The 22445-nt window shown below is 41.5% G+C and overlaps 1 protein-coding gene across 1 annotated transcript in view; it reads left to right on the forward strand.

The window, feature by feature from the left end:
* The window catches only part of LOC120539326 (actin-related protein 2-like), a 74264-nt gene extending 52111 nt beyond the window's left edge, over positions 1-22153 (forward strand). Inside the window, exons 7-9 of the mRNA XM_039769293.1 lie at positions 4601-4746; positions 9160-9292; positions 16800-22153. Of these exons, the coding sequence (XP_039625227.1) occupies positions 4601-4746; positions 9160-9292; positions 16800-16970 (450 nt within the window). The 3' untranslated portion in view covers positions 16971-22153. The remainder of the gene's footprint in view (positions 1-4600; positions 4747-9159; positions 9293-16799) is intronic.
* The last annotated feature ends 292 nt before the right edge of the window (positions 22154-22445 follow it).

The following is a 22445-nucleotide window of genomic DNA, read 5'->3' on the forward strand; positions in this document are numbered from 1 at the left end:
ATTTTTTATTAACTATTAGATACCAGTAATTTTTACTATTTGAATTTTGACTAGTTAAAATATAATTACATATCTCTTAAAGTAAAAACTCCATTGATGTTCATAGGAAAAGCTCCTCACGTGTGTGTGTGTATATATGTGTATATATATATATATATATGCATGACTGTATTTGTATTATTCAGGTTCTGACAAGCCGTTTTTGACTTGTAAATATCTGTAATTCTTAAATTGACTTGTCAAACTTGTATTGTATGTATTTCAAATTAGAATTTTGACTAGTCAAAATTATATTATAGGTAAAAGGCAATTGTGATTTGCCAATATGTAAAAATACTAGCCAAAGGGGAGATCTCAGAATTTAAAACAGGTATGTGTGGCCTTCCATTGATCAAAAAAAACACAAGCATCCATAGAAGATACAAAATATTATAGGATGCAGCTTACATGCGAGCCACAGCTACTACAAGAGAAAATCTGACTGTTACAGTTGAGGCATTAAAAGCATCTCCTGTAAAATAATATTCCCAGCAATATTGTTGCAATAAAATTAAGATAGCCATATCATCCAGCAGTATGAGCAAATCACAAGATCATCCACTGCCCTGTACATTTTATTCACCACACATTTCTATTATGCCATCATCTGCCCCTCAAAGTAAAGGGTGACTGTGGGAAATGGGAAATTTTCAATTGAAATTCAATGCACGAATAAACACATAACAAAATACATTTAATGATGACATGTACAGGATATGCAATTAATGATGGTAATCAATATTCATTTTATGTTTAGAAGAAAACCTCATGAAAGTGTTGTCCATTTCCCCGTACACATTTTGACAGCCTGTTGTGGAAATTCTGCATTGCTCGACATATGTCAAGATGAATGCCAGCGATTTCCTCTTCAATCCTCCTTTTTAGTTCAGCATTGGTTGCAGGACATGTGTGGTACACTTGGCTTTTAAGATGTCCTCACAGTAAAAAATCACAAACAGTGAGATCTGGGGATCTCGGAGGCTATGAAATGTCACCGTTATGTGAAATTATGTGCCTTCCAGACAATCGTCGAATAGCTACCATCGATTGTCGGGCAGTATGCAAAGTCGCTCCACCTGGGGTCTTCTTTTTTAAGGCTGAACACGTTGCTTCGAAATTACACACCCATGTTGTAATCACATGAGTAGACGGGACATAATCATGACGCCCTAATTGGTAGTGATGCTGAAATTCCCTTTGTGCAGTAGTCACACTATTACCATTCTTTTAAAAGGCTTTCACAGTGAACGCTTGTTGTGCTGTACTCCACTGCTCTATTATCATTAATGGCAAGGGGTTCTAAACGAGGTTGCATTGGTCCCAAATAACTGCCGACTCCCCAGGGTCGCCAACACCTAGTTCCAAAATTTCCCATTTCCCTGCACCAGCTTGTATAATTCCATAAAGGAATTGCACAAATAATGCAAAAATGTTTTATTATTAAATATTACTACATCCAGAATACTTACTGTGGCCTCAAACAAGCAGACTACTACCAGTTTCATGCTTTGCATAACACTGTCATTTAGTACTATGACTTTAAGAAAACTTTTACAAACTTTATTACTTTGCAAGTACTGTAGTTGATGTTGGAAATAAATACTGTACAGATTTTTCCATATTTCCCACACATGAATGTATTAGTGCAGAGTAGTTTTAAATGTAGCTTTTTCCCTAAAGGACAGAAGTTGGGTCTATATTATGATCCATACAAACATGAGTACAACATATTAATTTGTGAACATCAGTTGAAAGAAATAAAACCTGAATTTGTTGGACAGCTTTGTTAGGAGATGCAGAAAAATATGCAATTAAAGAAGTATGTCATCTTTTTTTTTTTTTTTTAAAAAAGAGAAGATATTATTTTAGAAAGCAGCTAAAACCCTGAGCCAAGCATGAGACTTGTTTTATTAAATTAATCCAGTAGTTTAATGGCTGTTTGTAGACACACGTATAGGCATGTACTTTATGCCTTTATATAGTGTATAACCATGAATGGCCATTGATGTTTATATTCATTGTCAGAAAAGTGAAAGGTCATTCTATAGGCACCCTTGAGAATAGAGTCTTCATTTGAAAATTGGATAAGATTTCTATGGCCAGCATTATCTAATGCCATGAACAGACAGTGTTTTATAGGTTTACAAATGTGTAACATAAGAACATCGAACAGTATATTCACAAAGAAATGAATTATTACAAAGGAAATTAATTAGTGTATTAAAATTTTCATTTCATTCATTAATGAGCCAAATTAATCTATTTTTAGAGTCACAGTAAGCTTGAGCCTACTCCTGCTGGATCTTAACAGAGACAAACTTAGTTTAGGGCACCAGTCTATTGTAGGCCACACTCTCACATATACATTCACACTCATTGATAACAAATCAGTGAATGGACACCTATTAATCCAACAGGCATGACTTTGAGTTCTTTTTCTCCATTTTACTTTTTTGCTCTTATGCATATGTGAAGTTGTAAATAATAAAAACAAATAAAATATTAATATGCACTAATTATGCACTTGCTTGCTGCACTTTATTCATATACAGTTATCCCTCCTCGATCGCAGGGGTTGCGTTCCAGATCCCCCCGCGATAGGTAAAAATCCGCGAAGTAGAAACCATATGTTTGTATGGTTATTTTTATATATTTTAAGCCCTTATAAACTCTCACACCCTTTTAACATTATTAGAGCCCTCTAGACATGAAATAACACCCTTTAGTCAAACGTTTAAACTGTGCTCCATTACAAGACAGAGATGACAGTTCTTTCTCACAATTAAAAGAATGCAAACATATCTTATCTTCAAAGGAGCGTCGTCAGGAGCAGAGAATGTCAGAGAGTGCGCTCGCTAAGAAAAGCAAACAATCAAAAAATCAATACGTGCTTTTAAGTATACAGAAGCACCGCGATAAAGCGGCATTTTGTAGAGGAGCGTCAGTGTCCTCTGTGCTCACACCCCCTCCGTCAGGCAGAGAGAGTGAGAGAGACAGAGAGAAGCAAACAATCAATCACCGCGCAGGAAGCATATCTTATATCATTGAGGAGTTTTAGTTAATATGTAATACATGCTCTGATTGGGTAGCTTCTAAGCCATCTGCCAATAGCGTCCCTTGTATGAAATCAACTGGGCAAACAAACTGAGGAAGCATGTACCATAAATTAAAAGACCCATTGTCCGCAGGAAACGGCAAACCTGCGAAAAATCTGTGATATATATTTAGATGTGCTTACATTTAAAATCCGCGATAGAGTGAAGCCGCGAAAGTCGAAGCGCGATATAGCAAGGGATTACTGTACAGGTATTCTCATTCCTTAAATCTCTTGGAACATTTTTTTTTTATAATGTTGTTCATATATGTCAGTCCTAAAAACAAAGCTGAATTTCTAGAGTGAGTTTAGGATGAACATTTTTGTAAAGAAGCCTGTCTGAGTATAGCATTTTTGAAAAGGTGTTTCATGCATGCAGTGTCAGTTTAGTTTTGTGAACGTTAAAGCTAGGGATATACTTAACGTTATGCGATGTTTGTGCTTGAGGAAGTTGTTGCTATCTATCAGTATACTGACTATACTTGCATGCATACTTTAAGTAAATCTGTAGGATTCCACTACATGATAGTGTGAGATGTCTTTATGATGAGAATACCACATATGGTTTCACTGTATTGTGAGTTGAGGGAAGAAAGGCATTAAAGATAAAAATTCTTTACATTCTGATGCTGTTGCAAAGGTGGCCAAAAAAAAAAAAGAGATGACAATAGCGACACAGAAGATGGTATGAGACCTTTAAATGTATTACGTCATTGCGATGGGGAGTATGCAATGCTTGTATTGCCTGTGCAAGAAATGGATGAAGAAAAACACCATGAATACATTTGCATGTCAGCATTTAAGTTTGATGATTTGCTTTACCGCATTGAACCATTCATTAAACATTGAGGCACAGAGATTTATCCTATTGTAGCTGCATTGTGGCTTGCCATCACATGTTGATACTAAACAATGATGCTGACACCACATACCAAAACTTGAACACACACACACACCATTCATAGATTTGCTGGTACTGCAACTTGCACATGCGTTGAGTTAATTTCTGTCGAGTTACTCAGAAGACACATCAAAAGAATGCTAGGAATGTGTTGATACCATGATGCATGTGCATAAGTGCTCTGATCATGAAGTATAAACTGGCTCTAAGTGTTCAGTACCATTTAGATGTGGTACCCTAAGATAAAAGGCTAGTAAAAGAAACTATGATATATAGCCTCAGGAGTATTTACATTTAATAATTAAATTAGCTGCATTTTTTTTAGATAATTTTCATTTATAAACTATATGTTTTATATTCTCAGTTTTAATGGAACCATTTGTTCCTGGTAATAGCATTCAGTTTGGACAGAGAAACAAACTGCATACCATAGCAAAATGTTCCTTTACACTTTTGTGATTCAACTGCCCTCTGCTGGTTAAAAACAGCATGCCACTATATTACAAAGTACTGTTTGTTTTTTCCAACAATGGCAAAAATTGATTTTTCACTTTTGGCCCTTTCAGCTTCCAGATGGGCGTGTGATTAAGGTCGGAGGTGAAAGATTTGAGGCTCCTGAAGCTCTGTTCCAGCCACATCTCATTAACGTAGAAGGAGTAGGAGTAGCTGAACTTCTTTTTAACACCATTCAAGCTGCAGACATCGATACGAGGTAAACTGATAGGTTTACTTTACAGATGATTATTTGAAGCATAGACATTCCTAACTGCCAGTAATACAGATATACTCTAAAATAGTCTGTTCACCACAATATGCTAATGTGTGATTTATGTTTTGAACTTTATTTACATTTATTTGCTTGGCAGATGCTTTTATACAAAGTGACTTCCAACAGAGGTAAACATAATTAAGTAACATTAGGCTAGGGTCTGTTAGGTCAGCAAGTGTAATAGGATAGGTAACAAAATTTGATTGCCACAAGTGAAAAGATGTAATAACTAATAATTTACAGTCATAGATTATAATCGATAAAGCAATTAAACTTAACCAACAAATTAACCAACAATATAAAAGATCACAGAGAATTGTTTTTCCCCATCAGTCAATTAGATAGATATTTGCAGAGCAGAATTGCTTCTTGAATACATTGAAGGAGTCAGCAGTTTGGATGGAGGTGGGTATCTTGTTCCACCAACTAGAAACTACACAGGAAAAGAGTCTGGATTGAGACTTGATACCATGCACAGGCAATATCACCAGACACTGTTTCCTGGTAGACCTGAGTAGGTGAGAATGAGCATAGCACCTCATCAGTGCCTCCATATACTCAGGCCCTGACCCAACGACTACTCTGTAGGCAAGCATCAGAGATTTGAACTTAATGTGTATGGCTACAGGGTGCCAATGTAGTGACCTGAGGAGAGGTGTGACATGTGCCTGTCTCAGCTGGTTAAATACAAGATGGGCCGCTGCATTCTGGACCATCTGTGGCAGCTTGATTGCATATGCGGGTAACTTCTGCTAGAAGTGAGTTGCGGTAGTACAGATACTACAAGACCAGAGCCTGGACCAGAAGTTGTGCTGTGTACTCTGTCACATAAGGTCTGATCTTGCGGATGTTGTAAAGTGTGAACCTGCATAAACAAGAAAGGTAGAAATGTATCAGAAAAGGATAGCTGCTCATCAGTGATGATAAATAATTTTGGAGTGATTCATTTATGATCCATCTATTTTAAAGCCTTATTCTTTTTTTAATTAACCAAGATTTATAATTGTGTATAGACTAGCCTTAAAATTCGCTATTTTGTTACTTCTTCTTCTTTCGGCTGCTCCTGTTAGGGGTTGCCACAGCGGATCATCTTCTTCCTTATCTTTCTGTACTCTGCATCTTGTTCTGTTACACCAATCACCTGCATGTCCTCTCTCACCACATCCATAAACCTTCGCTTATGCTTTCCTCTTTTCCTCTTCCCTGGTAGCACTGTCCTTAGCATCCTTCTCCCAATATACCCAGCATCTCTCCTCTGCACATGTCCAAACCAAAGCAGTCTCGCCTCTCTGACTTTGTCTCCCAATCGTCCAACTTGAGCTGACCCTCTAATTTACTCATTTCTAATCCTATCCATCCTTGTCACACCCAATGCAAATCTTAACATCTTTAACTCTGCCACCTCCAGCTCTGTCTCCTGCTTTCTGGTCAGTGCCACTGTCTCCAACCCATATAACATAGCTGGTCTCACTACCATCCTGTACACCTTCAATTTCACTCTTGCTGATACCCGTCCATTACAAATTACTCCTGACACTCTTCTCCACCCATTCCACCCTGCCTGCACTGTTTTTCACCTCTCTTCCACAATAAGAAAGGGCTCAGAGTCGATCCCTGATGTAATCCCACCTCCAACTTGAATGCATCCATCACTCCTACCGCAGACCTCACCACTGTCACACTTCCCTCATACATATCCTGTACAACTCTTACGTACTTCTCTGCCACTCCTGACTTCCTCATACAATACCACAGCTCCTCTTGAGGCACCCTGTCATATGCTTTCTCCAGGTCCACAAAGACGCAATGCAACTCCTTCTGGCCTTCTCTGAAACGTCTCCATCAACATCCTCAGAGCAAACATTGCATCTGTTGTGCTCTGTCTTGGCATGAAACCATACAGCTGCTCATTAATCATCACCTCCTTTCTTAACCTAGCTTCCACTACTCTTTCCCATAACTTCATGCTGTGGCTCATCAATTTTATTCCCCTGTAGTTACTGCAGTCCTGCACATTCCTCTTATTCTTGTGAGTACGTTTCCATCTTTATTTTTATCACCCTAACCTGCTGCACATCCTTCCCAGCTCAGTCCCTCTGTCTAGCCAATCAGTACAGGTACTTTTCTCCCTCCTTAGTGTCCAGCCTCTCATACAACTCATCATACGCCTTTTCTTTAGCCTTCGCCACCTCTCTCTTCAACTTGCGACTTATCCCCTTGTACTCTTGTCTACTTTCTGCATCTCTCCGACTATCCCACTTCTTCCTCTGTATACAGTCAACCCTCGTTTATCGCGGTTAATCCGTTCCAGACTCTGCCGCGATAAATGAATTTCCGCGAAGTAGGATTCTTTATTTATAAATCGAATATTTTCGCAGTTAGAGCATAGAAAACCTGTTTACGACCTTCTGAATACAGTAATCCCTCCTCGATCGCGGGGGTTGCGTTCCAGACCCCCGCGATAGGTGAAAATCATGAAGTAGAAACCATATGTTTGTATGGTTATTTTTATATATTTTAAGCCCTTATAAACTCTCCCACCCTGTTAACATTATTAGAGCCCTCTACTCATGAAATAACACCCTTTAGTCAAACGTTTAAACTGTGCTTCATTACAAGACAGAGATGGCAGTTCTTTCTCACAATTAAAAGAATGCAAACATATCTTATCTTCAAAGGAGCACCGTGAAGAGCAGATAATGTCAGAGAGAGCGCTGGCTAAGAAAAGCAAACAATCAAAAAATCAATATCTGCTTTTTAAAGCGGCATTTTGTAGAGGAGCGTCCTATCTTCTAGGCAAACCGCCACTGTGTAAACAGCCCCCTCTGCTCACACCCCCTCCGTCAGGCAGAGAGAGTGAGAGAGACAGAGAGAAGCAAACAAAACAAGTGCCACGCGGGAAGCATATCTTATAGCATTGAGGAGTTTTAGTTAATATGTAATACGTGCTCTGATTGGGTAGCTTCTAAGCCATCCGCCAATAGCGTCCCTTGTATGAAATCAACTGGGCAATCAAACTGAGGAAGCATGTAACCTAAATTAAAAGACCCATTGTCCGCAGAAAGCTAACCAGCAAAAATCCGTGATATATATTTAGATGTGCTTACATTTAAAATCCGCGATAGAGTGAAGTCGCGAAAGTCGAAGCGCGATACAGCGAGGGATTACTGTACTCTTCTGTATTTCCTTATTCCACCACCAGGTTTCCTTTTCCTCCTTCCTCTTTCCAGATGTCACGCCAAGCACCCTTCTTGCTGTCACCCTTACTACATCTGCTGTAGTTTCCCAGCTGTCTGATAACTCTTCACTGCCACCCAGTTCTTGTTTCACCTCCTCCCTAAACTCAACCTTGCAGTCTTCCTTTTTCAACTTCCACCATTTGATCCTTGGCTTTGCCCTCGCTCTCTTCCTCTTCTTGATCTCCAACGTCATCCTACAGACCACCATCCTATGCTGCTTAACTACACTTTCACCTGCCACCACTTTGCAGTCTTCACTCTCAGATCAGCTCTTATGCATAGAATGTAATCTACCTGTGTGCATCTTCCTCCACTCTTGTACGTAACCCTATGTTCCTCCCTCTTCTTAAAATACATATTCACCACAGCCATGCCCATCCTTTTGGCAAAATCCACTATCCTCTGACCTTCTTCATTCCTCTGCTTCACACCATACCTACTGTTCCCTTCACCAACATGCCCATTGAAATCCGCTCCAATCACCACTTTCTGTCCCTTGGGTACACTGTTCATCACTTCATCTAACTCACTCCAAAAATCTTCTCTCTCACCCATTGCACACCCAACTTGGCGGTGCATATGCACTAACAACATTCATCATCACACCTCCAATTTCCAGCTTCATAATCATTACTCTGCCTGACACTCTTTTCACCTCCAAAACACTCTTGACATACTGTTCCTTCAGAATAACTCCTACCCCATTTCTCCTCCTATCCACACCATGATAGAAGAATTTGAATCCACCTCCAATCCAGCTGGCCTTACTCCCCTTCCATTTAGTCTCTTGCACACACAATATATCATCCTTCCTTGTCTCCGTCATATCTGCTAATTGTCTCCCCTTACCAGTCATACTGCCAACATTCAAAGTTCCTACCCTCAGTTCCACTGTCTTTACTTTACGGACACATCTCCCTCCTCTTCTTCTCCTTCTTCTTCTTCGGCCAATAGTAGCCCAATTTCCGCCAGAACCCTGTTGGCTAGCAGTACTGGTGGCGGTCGTTGTTAACCCGGGGCTCAACTGATCTGGTATGGAAATTTGTATTGTTGTCTGCATATTGATTTTTTTATTATAGTCTGAGTGATCTTTTTTTTCCCTCCTTTCTTTTAACAGATCTGAGTTTTACAAACACATTGTGCTTTCTGGAGGATCAACCATGTATCCTGGTTTGCCTTCTCGTCTAGAACGCGAGATCAAGCAATTATATCTCGAGAGAGTGTTAAAGGGAGATGTTGAAAAGCTTTCTGTGGGTATCAGCTTTAACATTTTCAGCTACCATATTGCATTTGCATTTATGTTTCATCTATTTCTTCACTACAAATGGACCTCCCCAAAGTTTGGATAATTTATTTCAGAGATTAGAACATGTATTATAAATACTGTTATCATTTAACCAACCTAATAATCACAATCGTTTGTAATATTTTGCATGGAAATGCAACAGCTTTACTACATGCATAACTTATACATGGATAAGAGTTGAGAATTTTTCGTGTTCTGTAAAATACCCAGAGCACAACACTATAAATAAATCACTCACTTGGGAACCATTAGTTGATATTTCCATTGGCTGGTAGTCTGTGGAAAGGCCATGTTACAGTTTTTGGCAAGATTAAACATTTAGGAATTAACTTTTTTTTGTTTTGTTGTTAGAACTATTAAGTAATTTTGACAAGTGCTGTAATAGACACTGCTTTTATCACATCAATGCTTGTTTCTCAAAGAGCTAAAAGTATATAATAATTTATAAAATTTACAGAAAAAATAATTTTTACAATTACATGGGGGACAGAGTTGAAAAAGGCTACTCAGTGAGTCAGCATTAGGAAACAAACAAAAATCATTATGGTTTATAGTCCAATGCTACAGCCACATGACTTGACAGCCAAATAGAGCAGGGATAAATTCTTCCTGCAAAATTATATTTATCTACCAGACTGACAGACTTTTTCAAGCCAATTGCATTTGACAAAATCTTTTTATTTTTCTTAGTTAACTGAGATAGCCAACTTTTATTTAAATGTGAAATACACTTACTTAGTTTTGGTTGTCCCACTTGAGTGTGCCCTTCTGAAATGCATTCTACTGAGTTGAGTGCTCGTGCACATCACTCCAAACCAATAGTCTATCCTCCCAAGTTCACATTCAATGTACTGGTGATATATTGTTGCTGCTGTCATGGCACATTTAAGCATTTGTTTTTTCTCAGAACATTTAATAACTAGCATGGCGAAATGCCCGTTTATGAAAACAAACTTAATAATGCAATGTTAAGTCTGTCTGTTTCAGTCGTGTCCTGCATTTATGAATCTCTCTTCACTGGTTATGCCTTATATCCCTCTTTTTTTATTTATATATATATATATATATATATATATATTGTAAAGGACCGAGGAGACAGTAGCAAGGGTTGGGGTTTTCCGGCCCGTATATTGTAAACACACAAAAACTGGTCAAAATTATAAACAAAACAGTTCATATCGCGCGCCGACTCCTGGCGTCGCGGCCATTTTATTGGGGAGGAGCGGAAGTGGAGGAATGTCGGGAAGGACCGCAAGGGAGGATGGGAAGGATGGCGTCAGGGCAAGATGGCGGAGGAAGGGCGGAAGTATCGCACTGCGGTCAATCCAGGCCTATGGTGCAGGAAGGTCTTTCTTTCTATGAGGAAGCAGAGGGAGAAAGTTAATACCCCACCATTCCCTGGCGCGAGTGGTTTCCCAGGTGCTATCGAATCAATCCGCTGCCTCCTACTCGCGTGCGTGACACGATCCCCCTTAGCCCAGGACCGTCAGGTCGGGCGGACCTAACCGAGAGGTCGTGAATACGAGAGAGGGCATCGGCATTGGCCTGAAGGGTGCCCGCCGATAAGTGACAGTGAACTTATACGGCTGTAAGTCCAGGAACCACCTGGTGACCCGCGGATTCGACTCTTTGTGTAGGGACATCCACTGAAGTGCAGCGTGATCAGTCACCAGAGCGAATTCGCGACCCAGCAGGTAGTACGGAGGTGGGTCACTGCCCACTTAATGGCCAAGGCCTCCCTCTCCACTGCAGCGTGCGGGTCCCCGGTCCATCAGTTTCCGCTAAGGTACATCACAGGGTGCTCGACACCATCGGCGCTTTGGCTCAGCACGGCACCCAGGCCTGTGTCGGCGTCGGTCTGGAGAATAAGCGGAGCCCAAAATGGGCGTCCGTAACACAGGTGCCGGCGTTAGGGCCTTCTTTAGGTCACTGAGCGCGTGTTCTGCTTTGTCGGTCCACACCACGTATAGGGGCGCCCTTTTTGTCAGGTCAGTCAAGGGTGCTGCTCTTTGGAAACGGGAACAAACCGGCGGTAGTAACCCGCAAGCCCCAAGAAAGCCTGCACCTGTTTCTTGGTACTCGGACGGGCCATTCTAAGATGTCTTTAACTTTGGAGCTCTGTGGCGCACCTGTCCTTGTCCCACGAGGTAGCCTAAATATTTGGCCTCCTTTAATCCAAAAACACTTCCGGGGTTTATGCGGAGGCGGCTTTAGCCAGTGTTAGGAGGACAGCTGCGACCTGCAGTAGATGCTCCTCCCAGGTGCGGAATAGATGACAACGTCATCCAGGTAAGCGGCGCTATAGGACTGGTGGGGCTTCAGCACTCTATCTACCAGGCGTTGGAAGGTCGCCGGGGCCCGTGCAGCCCAAATGGGAGGACCTTGTACTGCCAGTGCCGCTAGGGGTGCTAAAGGCCGTTTTCTCCTTTGCGGATGCCGTTAAAGGAATTTGCCAATACCCTTTTGTCATATCAAGGGTAGTCAGATATCGAGCCGTACCCAGCCGCTCAAGGAGGTCGTCAATGCGGGGCATGGGGTAGGCATCGAACTTGGAGATCTGATTCAGGCGTCTAAAGTCATTACAGAACCTCCAGGAGCCGTCTGGCTTGGAGGCGAGGACAATAGGGCTGGACCAGGGACTATGGCTCTCTTCAATTATGTCCATGTCCAACATACGTTTCACCTCCAGTTCGACCTCTGCGCGTTTTGCCTCCGGAGTCGGTAGGGCCTCTCCGGACGATTACCCGGGCTCCGTGACTATATCGCGTGCTCAATCAGCGCGGTCCGGCCGGGTGACTCGCTCACTACCTCGGGATGGCTCGGAGTGTTTGGGCTAACTCCTGCCGCTGCTTGGGGTCAGCTCTTCGCCGAGGTTAAGGGCAGTTGTGCTTGCGAAAGGGAGAGTGACCTACGGGGCTGGGAGCTCCTCTCTATCTCTCAGGGCTTTAACAGGTTGACATGATAGATCCTCTCACTTTCGGTCGACGATTGGGCTGTTTCACCAAATAGTCGACGAGTCCTTTCTCTCCTTAACCTCGTAAGGCCCTTGCCAGTGGCGAGCAGCTTCGAAAGTGGGAGGTCGGGGCGAGCACCATAACTTCGGTCCCAGGCGGAACTCCCTGAGGGACGGAGTTGCGGTTGTAACACCGGGCCTGCGCTGCTTGCGCACGAGTCCGTGCTCTTTTAGGAGGGGCCTGATCTTTGTGAGTCGGTCGGCGCAGTTGCGTACTCAAAATGTTAGAGGAGGGAAGAGCCTCGGCCTCCCAGCCTTCTTTTAGGATGTCGAGGATTCCCGGGGTTGTCGCCCGTATAGTAATTCAAAGGGGAGAAGCCTGTAGAGGCCTGGGGTACCTCCCGGTAGGCAAAAGCACGGCGGGAGGAGCTGGTCCCAGTTCCTGCCGTCAGCGCTGACTACCTTGCGGAGCATCTGCTTAAGCGTCTGATTAAATCGTTCGACCAACCCGTCAGTTTGCGGGTGATAGACTGGCGCTTTCAGGTGCTTTATCTGCAGTAATTTGGCTACCTCCTTGAGCGTATCCGAAGTGAAGGCGTACCCTGGTCCGTGAGGACCTCCTTGGGTATGCCCGCGCGGAAAACAAATTAACCAGTTCCGTGCGATGCTTTTAGTATTAGCGGGCGCGGGGAACCGCCTCTGGGTACCGGGTGGCATAGTCCACCATGACTAGGATATACTTGTGGCCACGGGTTGAGGGCTCCAGGGTCCCACCAAATCGACCCCTATCCTTTCAAAGGGGATGTCCACGAGGGGAATAGGGACTAGAGGAGCACGGTCCCTCCTAGGAATCTGGCGGGTCTGGCACTCGGACAGGATTGACAGAACCGCGGACCTCCTCATTGATCCCAGGCCAGTAAAAGCGGGCTTAATCCTCTCCAGTGTTTTTCGGCCCGAGGTGGGCCTAGGAGGTGAGCATGTGCCAACTTCGCATATCTCCGCCCGGAAGGTACAGCGGAATTAGCAACAACTTCCGCACCTCGCCCTCATGGGTAGCCACTTTCGGTACAACAGATCATTCTCAAGGACAAAGAAGGGTTCCCGGTGTGGATCCGTCCGCTGTTGAGCTGTTAGGCAGAACGATCGCATTCGGGCAAAGCGCGGGAGTCATCATTCCACTGCTCCCTCTTAAAGGAGGCGGCGTGGACCGAAATTGATGGTCCAGGCGCCGAGAGGGTCTTGGGGCCTGGGCCGGGAAGAGTTCCTGGCTAGTCCCTTCTCCGGCGGAATCTTCGGGTCAAGGTCCGTAGCCACGGAAGGTCCCCGAGACACCAGCGCCCATAGGGCCTGCCCTTGTGCGGCGTGGAGGCCGCGGGAGGGGTGCCTTTTCCCCTCATGACAAGATCCAACGAGGCCCGGGAGCGCGAATGGCTTACCGCTGATTCTTTTAGACCAGTCTTGTCCCAGAATCACTGGGAAGGGGGTCAGGTAACACAGCGACCGTCATTTGGATTGGTTCCCCTTCCAGGTAACATAGCAGTGGCGGAGCGATATGACCTAGTCCCCCATGCACACAGGTAACCAACAAATGCTGTTTTAACCACTGTTGCGGTAAGACAAGCGGCGAGCAACAATGGTAATGTTGCTGCGGAATCAAACAAAGCCACCACGGCGTGCCCATTTAGCAACACCACTCCCGATTCGGACTCGCCAAGGGATGCGGCGGGTACAATACCTCTCCGATGATGTCCAGCTGCAGTCCATAGGCTCCGGGCGATGTGATGGGGCAGTTTGGCAGCAGGTGGCGGTCTCGCCACACTTGAAACAGCGGCGGACCCGGCCTCTCTCTGGCTCTGGCTGGCGCTTCTGCAGCGCGTCGAGGGGGCTCGGGGGTGGCCGCCCGGCCCTGCCGGTTCCAGCGAGCAGGCTTTTCTGACCCCCAAGTCGGAGGACCGCCAACTGGCGCTCCAGGGCGTCGAGGAGGCCCGACATGTTCTGATAGGCGTGTCCCGGACCTGCTGGGCGAGGGAACTGGGCATCGCGATTGACCAGGCCTTCACAGGCCACCCGCTCGACCACTTTCCGCCCGCCGGGCTCTCTGGCCGTAGCCAGCGGCCCATCTTGCCCCAGAACTTCGAACGCCTGGGCGCGAAGGGCTTTTCGGGTCAAAGACCCAGTTCCGCCATTCGCCGCCTGCTGGCCCGGGCTAATGCCGTAGCGGGCCAGTATTTCGGGCTTGAGGAGGTCGTAATTAGCGGCCTCCTCCTCAGGGAGGCCATAATAGGCCCGCAGCTGGTCCCTTCAGGTATGGCGCCAAGATGGGCGCCCACTCGGACCGCTGCCACTGTTCCGGGTGGCCGCCCTCTCAAACATGCCCAGGTAGGCATCGGCGTCCTCGAAGGGCCCATCGGTACCATAGGAGGCGGCTGCCTGGGCGGGTCTGGTCTCGCCCGTTGGGCTTCCACTAACCTGGCCTTCGTGGCCTCCAGCTCCCGGGTGGTAGCGGCTTGCGCTTGCTGCAGGGCCTGGAGCTGGGCGTTCATTCCCTGCAGCACGGTGTTCAGGTCCTGTCCCTCCGTCATTCCGGGATCTCTCTATCCTGCCGACTCGCCACTTGTAAAGGACCGAGGAGACAGTAGCAAGGGTTGGGGTTTTCCGGCCCGTATATTGTAAACACACAAAAACAGGTCAAAATTATAAACAAAACAGTTCATAATGCGCGCGCCGACTCCTGGCGTCGCCATTTTATTGGGGAGGAGCGGAAGTGGAGGAATGTCGGGAAGGACCGCAAGGGAGGATGGGAAGGATGGCGTCAGGGCAAGATGGCGGAGGAAGGGCGGAAGTATCGCACTGCGGTCAATCCAGGCCTATGGTGCAGGAAGGTCTTTCTTTCTATGAGGAAGCAGAGGGAGAAAGTTAATACCCCACCATTCCCTGGCGAGTGGTTTCCCAGGTGCTATCGAATCAATCCATGCCTCCTACAAGCGTGCGTGACAATATATATATATATATATATATATATCTATCTTGTGGCCTTTTCATTGGACATTCTAGCCCTGTTTAGGATTTTTTTTTCACTTTTGTATACCACACGGATCACTGCCTTACACCGGCAACTTGCCATTGTTCATCGGAAATTACAACCCTCTTGCGAATGCCAGATGGATGTCTTATATATATAGATAGAGAACATTTTACAAACTACAAACAAGACTTATATAAGGCTATGAGCATATATCTTATTCTAGTTCCCTTAAAAGAGGGCCACTGTGAGTTGATACCTAACCTAAAGAGCTGTTGCAAGAGGTCATTACCCATTTAACTCTCCTGCATTTTCTGAACATGCAACGAACCTTCCTAAGAGCATGTATTCCTGATGATTTACTGAAAGGTTCTGATGACCAAATTAAATAATAATTCTGTTGAGTTCATGACTTTCCCTAAATAAAGCTCTGGTTTAGCAGTAAAATGGCCAATAGAAGCAGTAGAGGCCAATATTCTAGTATGAGGAATGAAATAGAATAATCATATCTCATTAAAGAAATTTATATTTTCTTTTTCCAAAGTGTGCTGCAGTTGGGATACAAATATGTGCAAAAACACTCAATTATTTCTGTATAGCAAAATACACTGGTATGATTTTATTCAAAATGAATAGGCTTCTTGGATTTTACAGTGCTAATAATTGTGCTAGGTTTCATTCAGATGGAGTACTTAATATTTGAGTTATTGTGTCCATACACTTGTAATCTTATACACACACACTCCTAAAATATATAAAAGCCATTAAAACCTCAAAGTCAAAGTTGTGACCCTGTCACACTTTGTTAAATATATAAAATACAAATATGTGCACAGCTGTAGCATATGTAGGTAAGATGTAAATGATTTTAATTTGTACTTATACTAATTTGCATTTATCTTCAGTAAATCCGGGAGAGTAGTCGCTCTAAAGAGTCTCAGACACTCTGCTTCTAGAGTTCTTTTTCTCCAGTGCCCTGTGACTTTCAACAAAAATCATCAACAATGGGGAAAAAAAGGCAAAATCTTTTTTAGGCATATAGTTTTATCTTAATGTGATAGCAAAGACTTTGAAATTTTTACAGGTAGTTGTTTTTAAATAATGGTTTTGTTGGTGATATTAAATGAGAAATGCTTAAGTCTTTTTATGAAATATTTTTAGCACTTGAACCTGCATATACTTTTTTGTTCTTGACTTTGTGGATTTGACTGAATAGAGAAATTTCACATTTTTTTTTATAAACATTAGTAAATAAATAAATATAATTTAAAGTTATGTTTAAAGAGCTTAACCCTTTTTAATCCTTTTTTGGGTGAAAATGTGATTTGTTGTACTGTTTATATAATTGCTCTTATTTTAGTACACTGAATTAAAAAAAATAATGTTAATAGGGCTAATGCATGTTATGTGGATTATGGTAAACTAGTCAGAATTCTAGTAGTAAAAATACTCATGTACTCATGTTTCTAATTTCAGAAATTCAAGATTCGCATTGAAGATCCTCCTCGTCGAAAGCATATGGTGTTTCTTGGAGGAGCTGTACTTGCAGACATAATGAAAGACAAAGATTCTTTCTGGATGACTCGGAAAGAGTACCAAGAGAAAGGCGTGCGTATCCTGGAGAAATTGGGTGTTACTGTGCGGTAAACAGTAATCTGTCCATAAATGCTAAAGCTCTTCTTCTGCTCAGCTCGCTATCTGCGATATTCTTAATTGCACCTTGACCTTCAGACCTCCAAAAGTGCATTCAGAACACACATGTTTTATTTGGACTTGGATGGTTGAGCAGGGCTGGAGGAATGGAGGGCTTTGAGTCGTGCTCTGTTTCAAATTGCCATTTTGAGATTCTTGATGATTTTTTTTGGAAGTGCAACTAACAGACCTCACAACTTCTACTGAGGTTTCAAATATGCTTTAATATTGCTATGCACATTCTTTTTATGTTGCAAACGGGCATTTTTGTTTGCCTTTAACTAAGCTGGAAACAAATATCAACAAGGTCACAACAGAAAAAGGAAAGGGAATTTAATTGGACAGTGTGCTGCTACCACTAAACCCAGAATCAATGCTTAGTACAGATATTGGTTGTTATTGATAGAAAAGTGTCTTTGAGCAATGCAGTGGAGAAAAGCAGACATCTCAGAAAGAAGGCTGGTTTCTTTCTGGAAATCTTAAATTTTGAATTAGTAAGCCTGTACAGAATATATTTCTTTTGAGTATTCCTACATAAACAAGGTGGAGTAAAGGGCCATTTTGTCTAGTTTGTGGTAAATGTCAAGATTTCCCATTTGTGTACACATTTTTAAATCAGTTTCTGCCCACTTTTTTGCATTGTATTTTTTACTCACCCACAAGCTTAGTGTTGGTTTTGAGCATCTTCTTTTTGCATTTCTTTTTACTGATTTCTTCTGTTACTCCTGGTCAAGCTGTTGTGGTCAGTTATTTAACTAAATTATTCTGTAGGTTGATTGAGATGCCCTGAAGTTCAAAACAATGTTTCAAAAACATTCGTAGAAAACACATAGATGCCATTATTGCATGGGACCAAACATACACTGGAAACATCTTGACCTTGAAGACAAGAGGTAAACACAAATACAATAAATATTTACAGTATCATATGACTATTGGTCTAGAGACTTTAGCCAGAATACGGAGATGCAGTTTTAAAAATGCAAGTCAAAAAAGTAGCTAAATGTTAAATGAAACTACATAGGCAAGAGGGGCTTTCCTGGACCAGGCTGGCAGAATATAGAATGGGTAGGCCTTATCCTCTGAAGTTTGTTTCTCATTTCTTGCTTGTCTGGTTGCTTTGAGAAGTTTTGCCTAGTTTTAAGTCTTTCTGTGCATGGGATGCAAAACTGTGTTTTTGAGTTCTGATGGTCCCATCTGAGCTAGGCATATCTTAATAAAGAGAGTGTGCAAAAGGCTTATGAACAAAATGATTTGAACAGGTCAAGGAGGACCAAAAGCAAATTAACCTGGGGAGAAAGTTCCAGTGGAGCAGTGGCAAAATATTAAATTTGTTACAACCTCAAAAGCAAAGTTTTGCTAATATTTTCTATTGTACACATAACGTGTATTTGTCAGTTTATATTGCAGCATACTAATGTTTTTGTCCTAGTTTACCTGATTTTAATAAAATAACGAGATCTAATCTTCCATCATGTTACCATGATGTGCAGAATGGCAACATATTGTGTTCTCTAAAGAATTCACAGATTATAGCTGACAGTACCTCAGCAAATTTGTCCTCTGCTCGGCATGGAGGCTTAGTGTAACGATGCGTCAAGGTCTAAACCACAAAAGCCTGTCAAACTTGAAGAAGCCAATTAATACTAATCTTTAATAAGTTGATTCATTAATAAAATCAATAAACAATAATCAACAGTTAACTCAAATATATTGATAATAAATTAAAGTAACTAAATGAAATACCCTAAATAGTGCCAAATACAAAAAGAAATAAACAAAAGAATAATAAACTGAAATAACTCATTCTATAAAAGGTGGAAAAACAGTAGAGGACAATTATCAAAAAGTATAACTTTTCCTTTGAAAAATAGAACTCTAAAGCTTGTCAATGTCACAAAGCTCTAGAGCTTGTTGTGGAGCACTTTCAATATATACATATTTGTTAGAATTGTTTTTACTTACTTTGGGAGCAGGGGTCATATGCCAAAGGAGAAAAATAGTTTTAGTTTGAATCATTCAATTAATAAACCCGTGACCACTACATATAGAAAGATGCCAGAACCCCTATGTGTAAAAAAGCAGTGTGTCCTTTAAAATGATACAGTTTGACTTTTACTACTAGGAACATCTCAGTGTTGGCCTTTAAAACTAGACAAGTGATTCTGAATCCAAGAAAGTGCATTCCTACCTTATCTGACTTCTTGTTTTGGATCTGTTAATTAAAGTGTTCATCTTAACGTGACTAAATACGTACTAAATACGTACTAAATGCTTGATGCTTTGAATTTAGATACTGCTTGCAATACAGTCTGCATTATGCTAACTAATCTGAAATAACAGCAATGGGAAACAAACAAAAATAAATATCAAGAAATGGATGCTGGCATCTGAAAATATTTGATTTGGAGCCTATGTGGGTAACATAAGAAAGTATAATAAACAAGGAATCAAGGGAAACCAAGGGATTTTCTTTTGAAATAGTAAGAGCAAAAAAAGAACATATTCATTCATAAGGCATATTCCTAGTCTATCAAGTGAGTAAGACATTTATTATGGCTTATGCTTCATTTTAAAGACAACATGGCAGTCCATCAAGGCTAAACCACCATTTGCAGTTGTTTAAAGACTGTACATTTAGCCTGTTGGAAATGCTCAAGCTGATGTAATGACTGTTTCTAAATGCTTATTTTTTTCCCATTCTTATAACAAACAAAATAAAAAAAAAAACTTTTTATATACGTTTTAGATGCAATGCTGGTTACCTCAAAGTCGATATATGCAGGTGTTCAGTAATCCTGCATTTTGGCGTTTACAAGCCAGTCATGGCAGCGTTAACCAGGTTGTACAGTACATAAAATTAATTTTACTCAAAATACCATAATGAAACAAAAGTGTTGTTTATTTCTACCAACATAGCACCTTGGGTGATACATGTTAGAGAACTCAAACAGCACCCTCCCTTAAGCTGTCAGACCTGATATCTTTTATCTAGTTAAATAGCTTGAGCTTCAGCTCAAGGAAGAAAGTGTTGTCTCCTAAGGTGCTGGTAGCAATGCTAAAGTAGGGAAAATCTAGTCGCTATATCTGAGCAGCAGAGTGACACCCCAGCCGGGGAAGGTGGGTGAATAATGAAAACTCGCTGATGTCCATTCCATTTCATTCCTCATGATAAATCTTTGTAAGCTTTCCGGTTTTTATCAGTGCTGGCACTTTTGTAAATCAATAGGTGGCTGCTTCTCTCAAAGAGAGAAGAGGTAAACCTTTAATGATGCATTATTTATTTGGGGACTAGCACAATGACATGGTGGTTTAAGTAAGCAGACAGATTTTGGGAATGCCTCTCCCACATTAGTCCATTCCTTGCTTGTTCTCATACCCATAATGCTTTTAGAACCCAATTGTGTGAATTCTGAGTTGGTTAATGGATGATCCATAAATGGGTAGTTTCTACACCCTTTACTTGCAAACAAATACAGCTATGCAGAAATATGAAATTAAAGTGTGATTTCTGTGGACCCGAGGTCTAAATTTAGCAGCATATTTCCCATCTTCATTTATCCTTGAATGTGATTGAAGGTCAAGGCTGACTTGTCCTTTTTAAAAAGGGAAACTCTTAAGGGAACTTGTGCTGAAGGTTGTTAATTCATAGGTACAGAACCCTTCAGCATAAACAGTATTGAGCTGAGAGGTCTAACCTGACTGGCAGCTTCTCGACTCTGTCAGGCACTGCCAGTGTGAATTGCCAATACAAAATGGAAAACTGTTTCTCTATGTTGCTTACATGCTAGGTTCACTGGTTCATCTTTTTTTTTTTTTTTTCTTCTTAAACACTGTTTTGAGAAACAAGATGGAATATTCATTTTAGCATAAATAAAGCATTTGGTAACTTAACATATAGTATCGAGCAATGGAGAAAAGCTTCACTTGTTGTACAATATTAGAAGATACCATATGAACTGATTTGCCCTGAATGTTTTATGTGGTTCACTTTTCAGGGCAGTATTTACCTTTCCATCATACATATCATTGTCTGAATGCAAAATTCAAATTCTGACACGTTTGCAGCATGTTGTTTACTACATTGATCTGAAGTATTTCCAGAATGACGGTTACAGTGCAGGTGGAGAACTAGAAAATAAAACACACTAAAAACATGTTATAGTTGTGTCTCATGTGTTTGGTTTTGTGGCCATTTGAGATAAGACAGAAATACTAAACTACCAAAAGCTGTTAGGGCATGCAGGGTCACAGAACATCCAATAAAATCGCATAAGCTGGATGAATAGGGAAAAACATAACTTTAAAAAGGAAATTGCATCATTAAAGTTTACACCTCTCACTCTCTTTGTGCTTCATTTTGATTGTAGCTTTTTTTAATTAAAAATGTATCTCTTTTATAAAGTAAGTATCACTTGCTAATTTAGGATGTCTACAACAAGTCACCTGAGAAAATATGTTTGGTAGAAAATATGTTTAGGCTTAGTGTGAACTTATCTCTCATGGTATCCTTTACCAATCTCAGGAACTTGGGGTGAATTAGAATGTGGAGTGACCTCATTGAAAGAGCTGCAATGTGGTTGCCTGACTTTTGGATTCAATATTTACAACTTATGCAACTGGAATAGAGAGCAGCACTGGGATTTGTGCTGAGCAGAGTCTGGACATCGAAAAGAAAATATGATTTATGGTGGATGAGCATGACTAGGGTTAATAATTCAACAAAAGTAAATGGATGGCCACATCTGCTCTGCAACAGCCCATCATTTTTTCTACCAAACAGGTTTTAATTAGGGTGCAGGACTGTAGTGCATCATTTAGTTTGCCTGATATTTTTATTGTTTTTCTTTTCTTTTTTTTTTTTTTAATTTTTTTGAGTATAGAGTTGCTCTGGGTTTGTTTTATATTTTGGGTGTCTATTTTTTTGTACAACGGTAATTCTAATTTTTAAACAGTGTTTTCAAAAAATGATTTATTTGCACCCACTGATCTGTAATTTAAAATTTAATATTGCTGATTTTAGTAGTATTCTGTGAGGAACAAATGTATTTGATACACAAAATGGACCAGTATTCACTACCTGTATTGTATTATATTGTCCTTTCATTATAAAAATAATAAAGAGATCTCTTTGATGACCATGTTTCACTGTACTGATCATTTTCAGTGTTTAACTACTTTTCAAAAACACTTTTACTCTTCACTCAAATGGCTGCCATTGATTGTGTGTTTACCATTTCCCTGATGGGAGTGTGTGACTGGCTATGTTGATGACAAGAGTCTTGCCGAGAGAACCTTTGAGTGCCCGCACCCCTGAAATGGAAAAGCAGGTGCAAAAATCAGCAGGATGGCAAAACCTTAAAAATATTTGTGAATGTCTTGTGAAGTCTTATGAAAGTCCAGCAGGGGGTGCTGCTGTACTCTAAATAA

This window comes from Polypterus senegalus, chromosome 11, assembly GCF_016835505.1.
Source record: "Polypterus senegalus isolate Bchr_013 chromosome 11, ASM1683550v1, whole genome shotgun sequence".
Lineage (NCBI taxonomy): Eukaryota > Metazoa > Chordata > Cladistia > Polypteriformes > Polypteridae > Polypterus > Polypterus senegalus.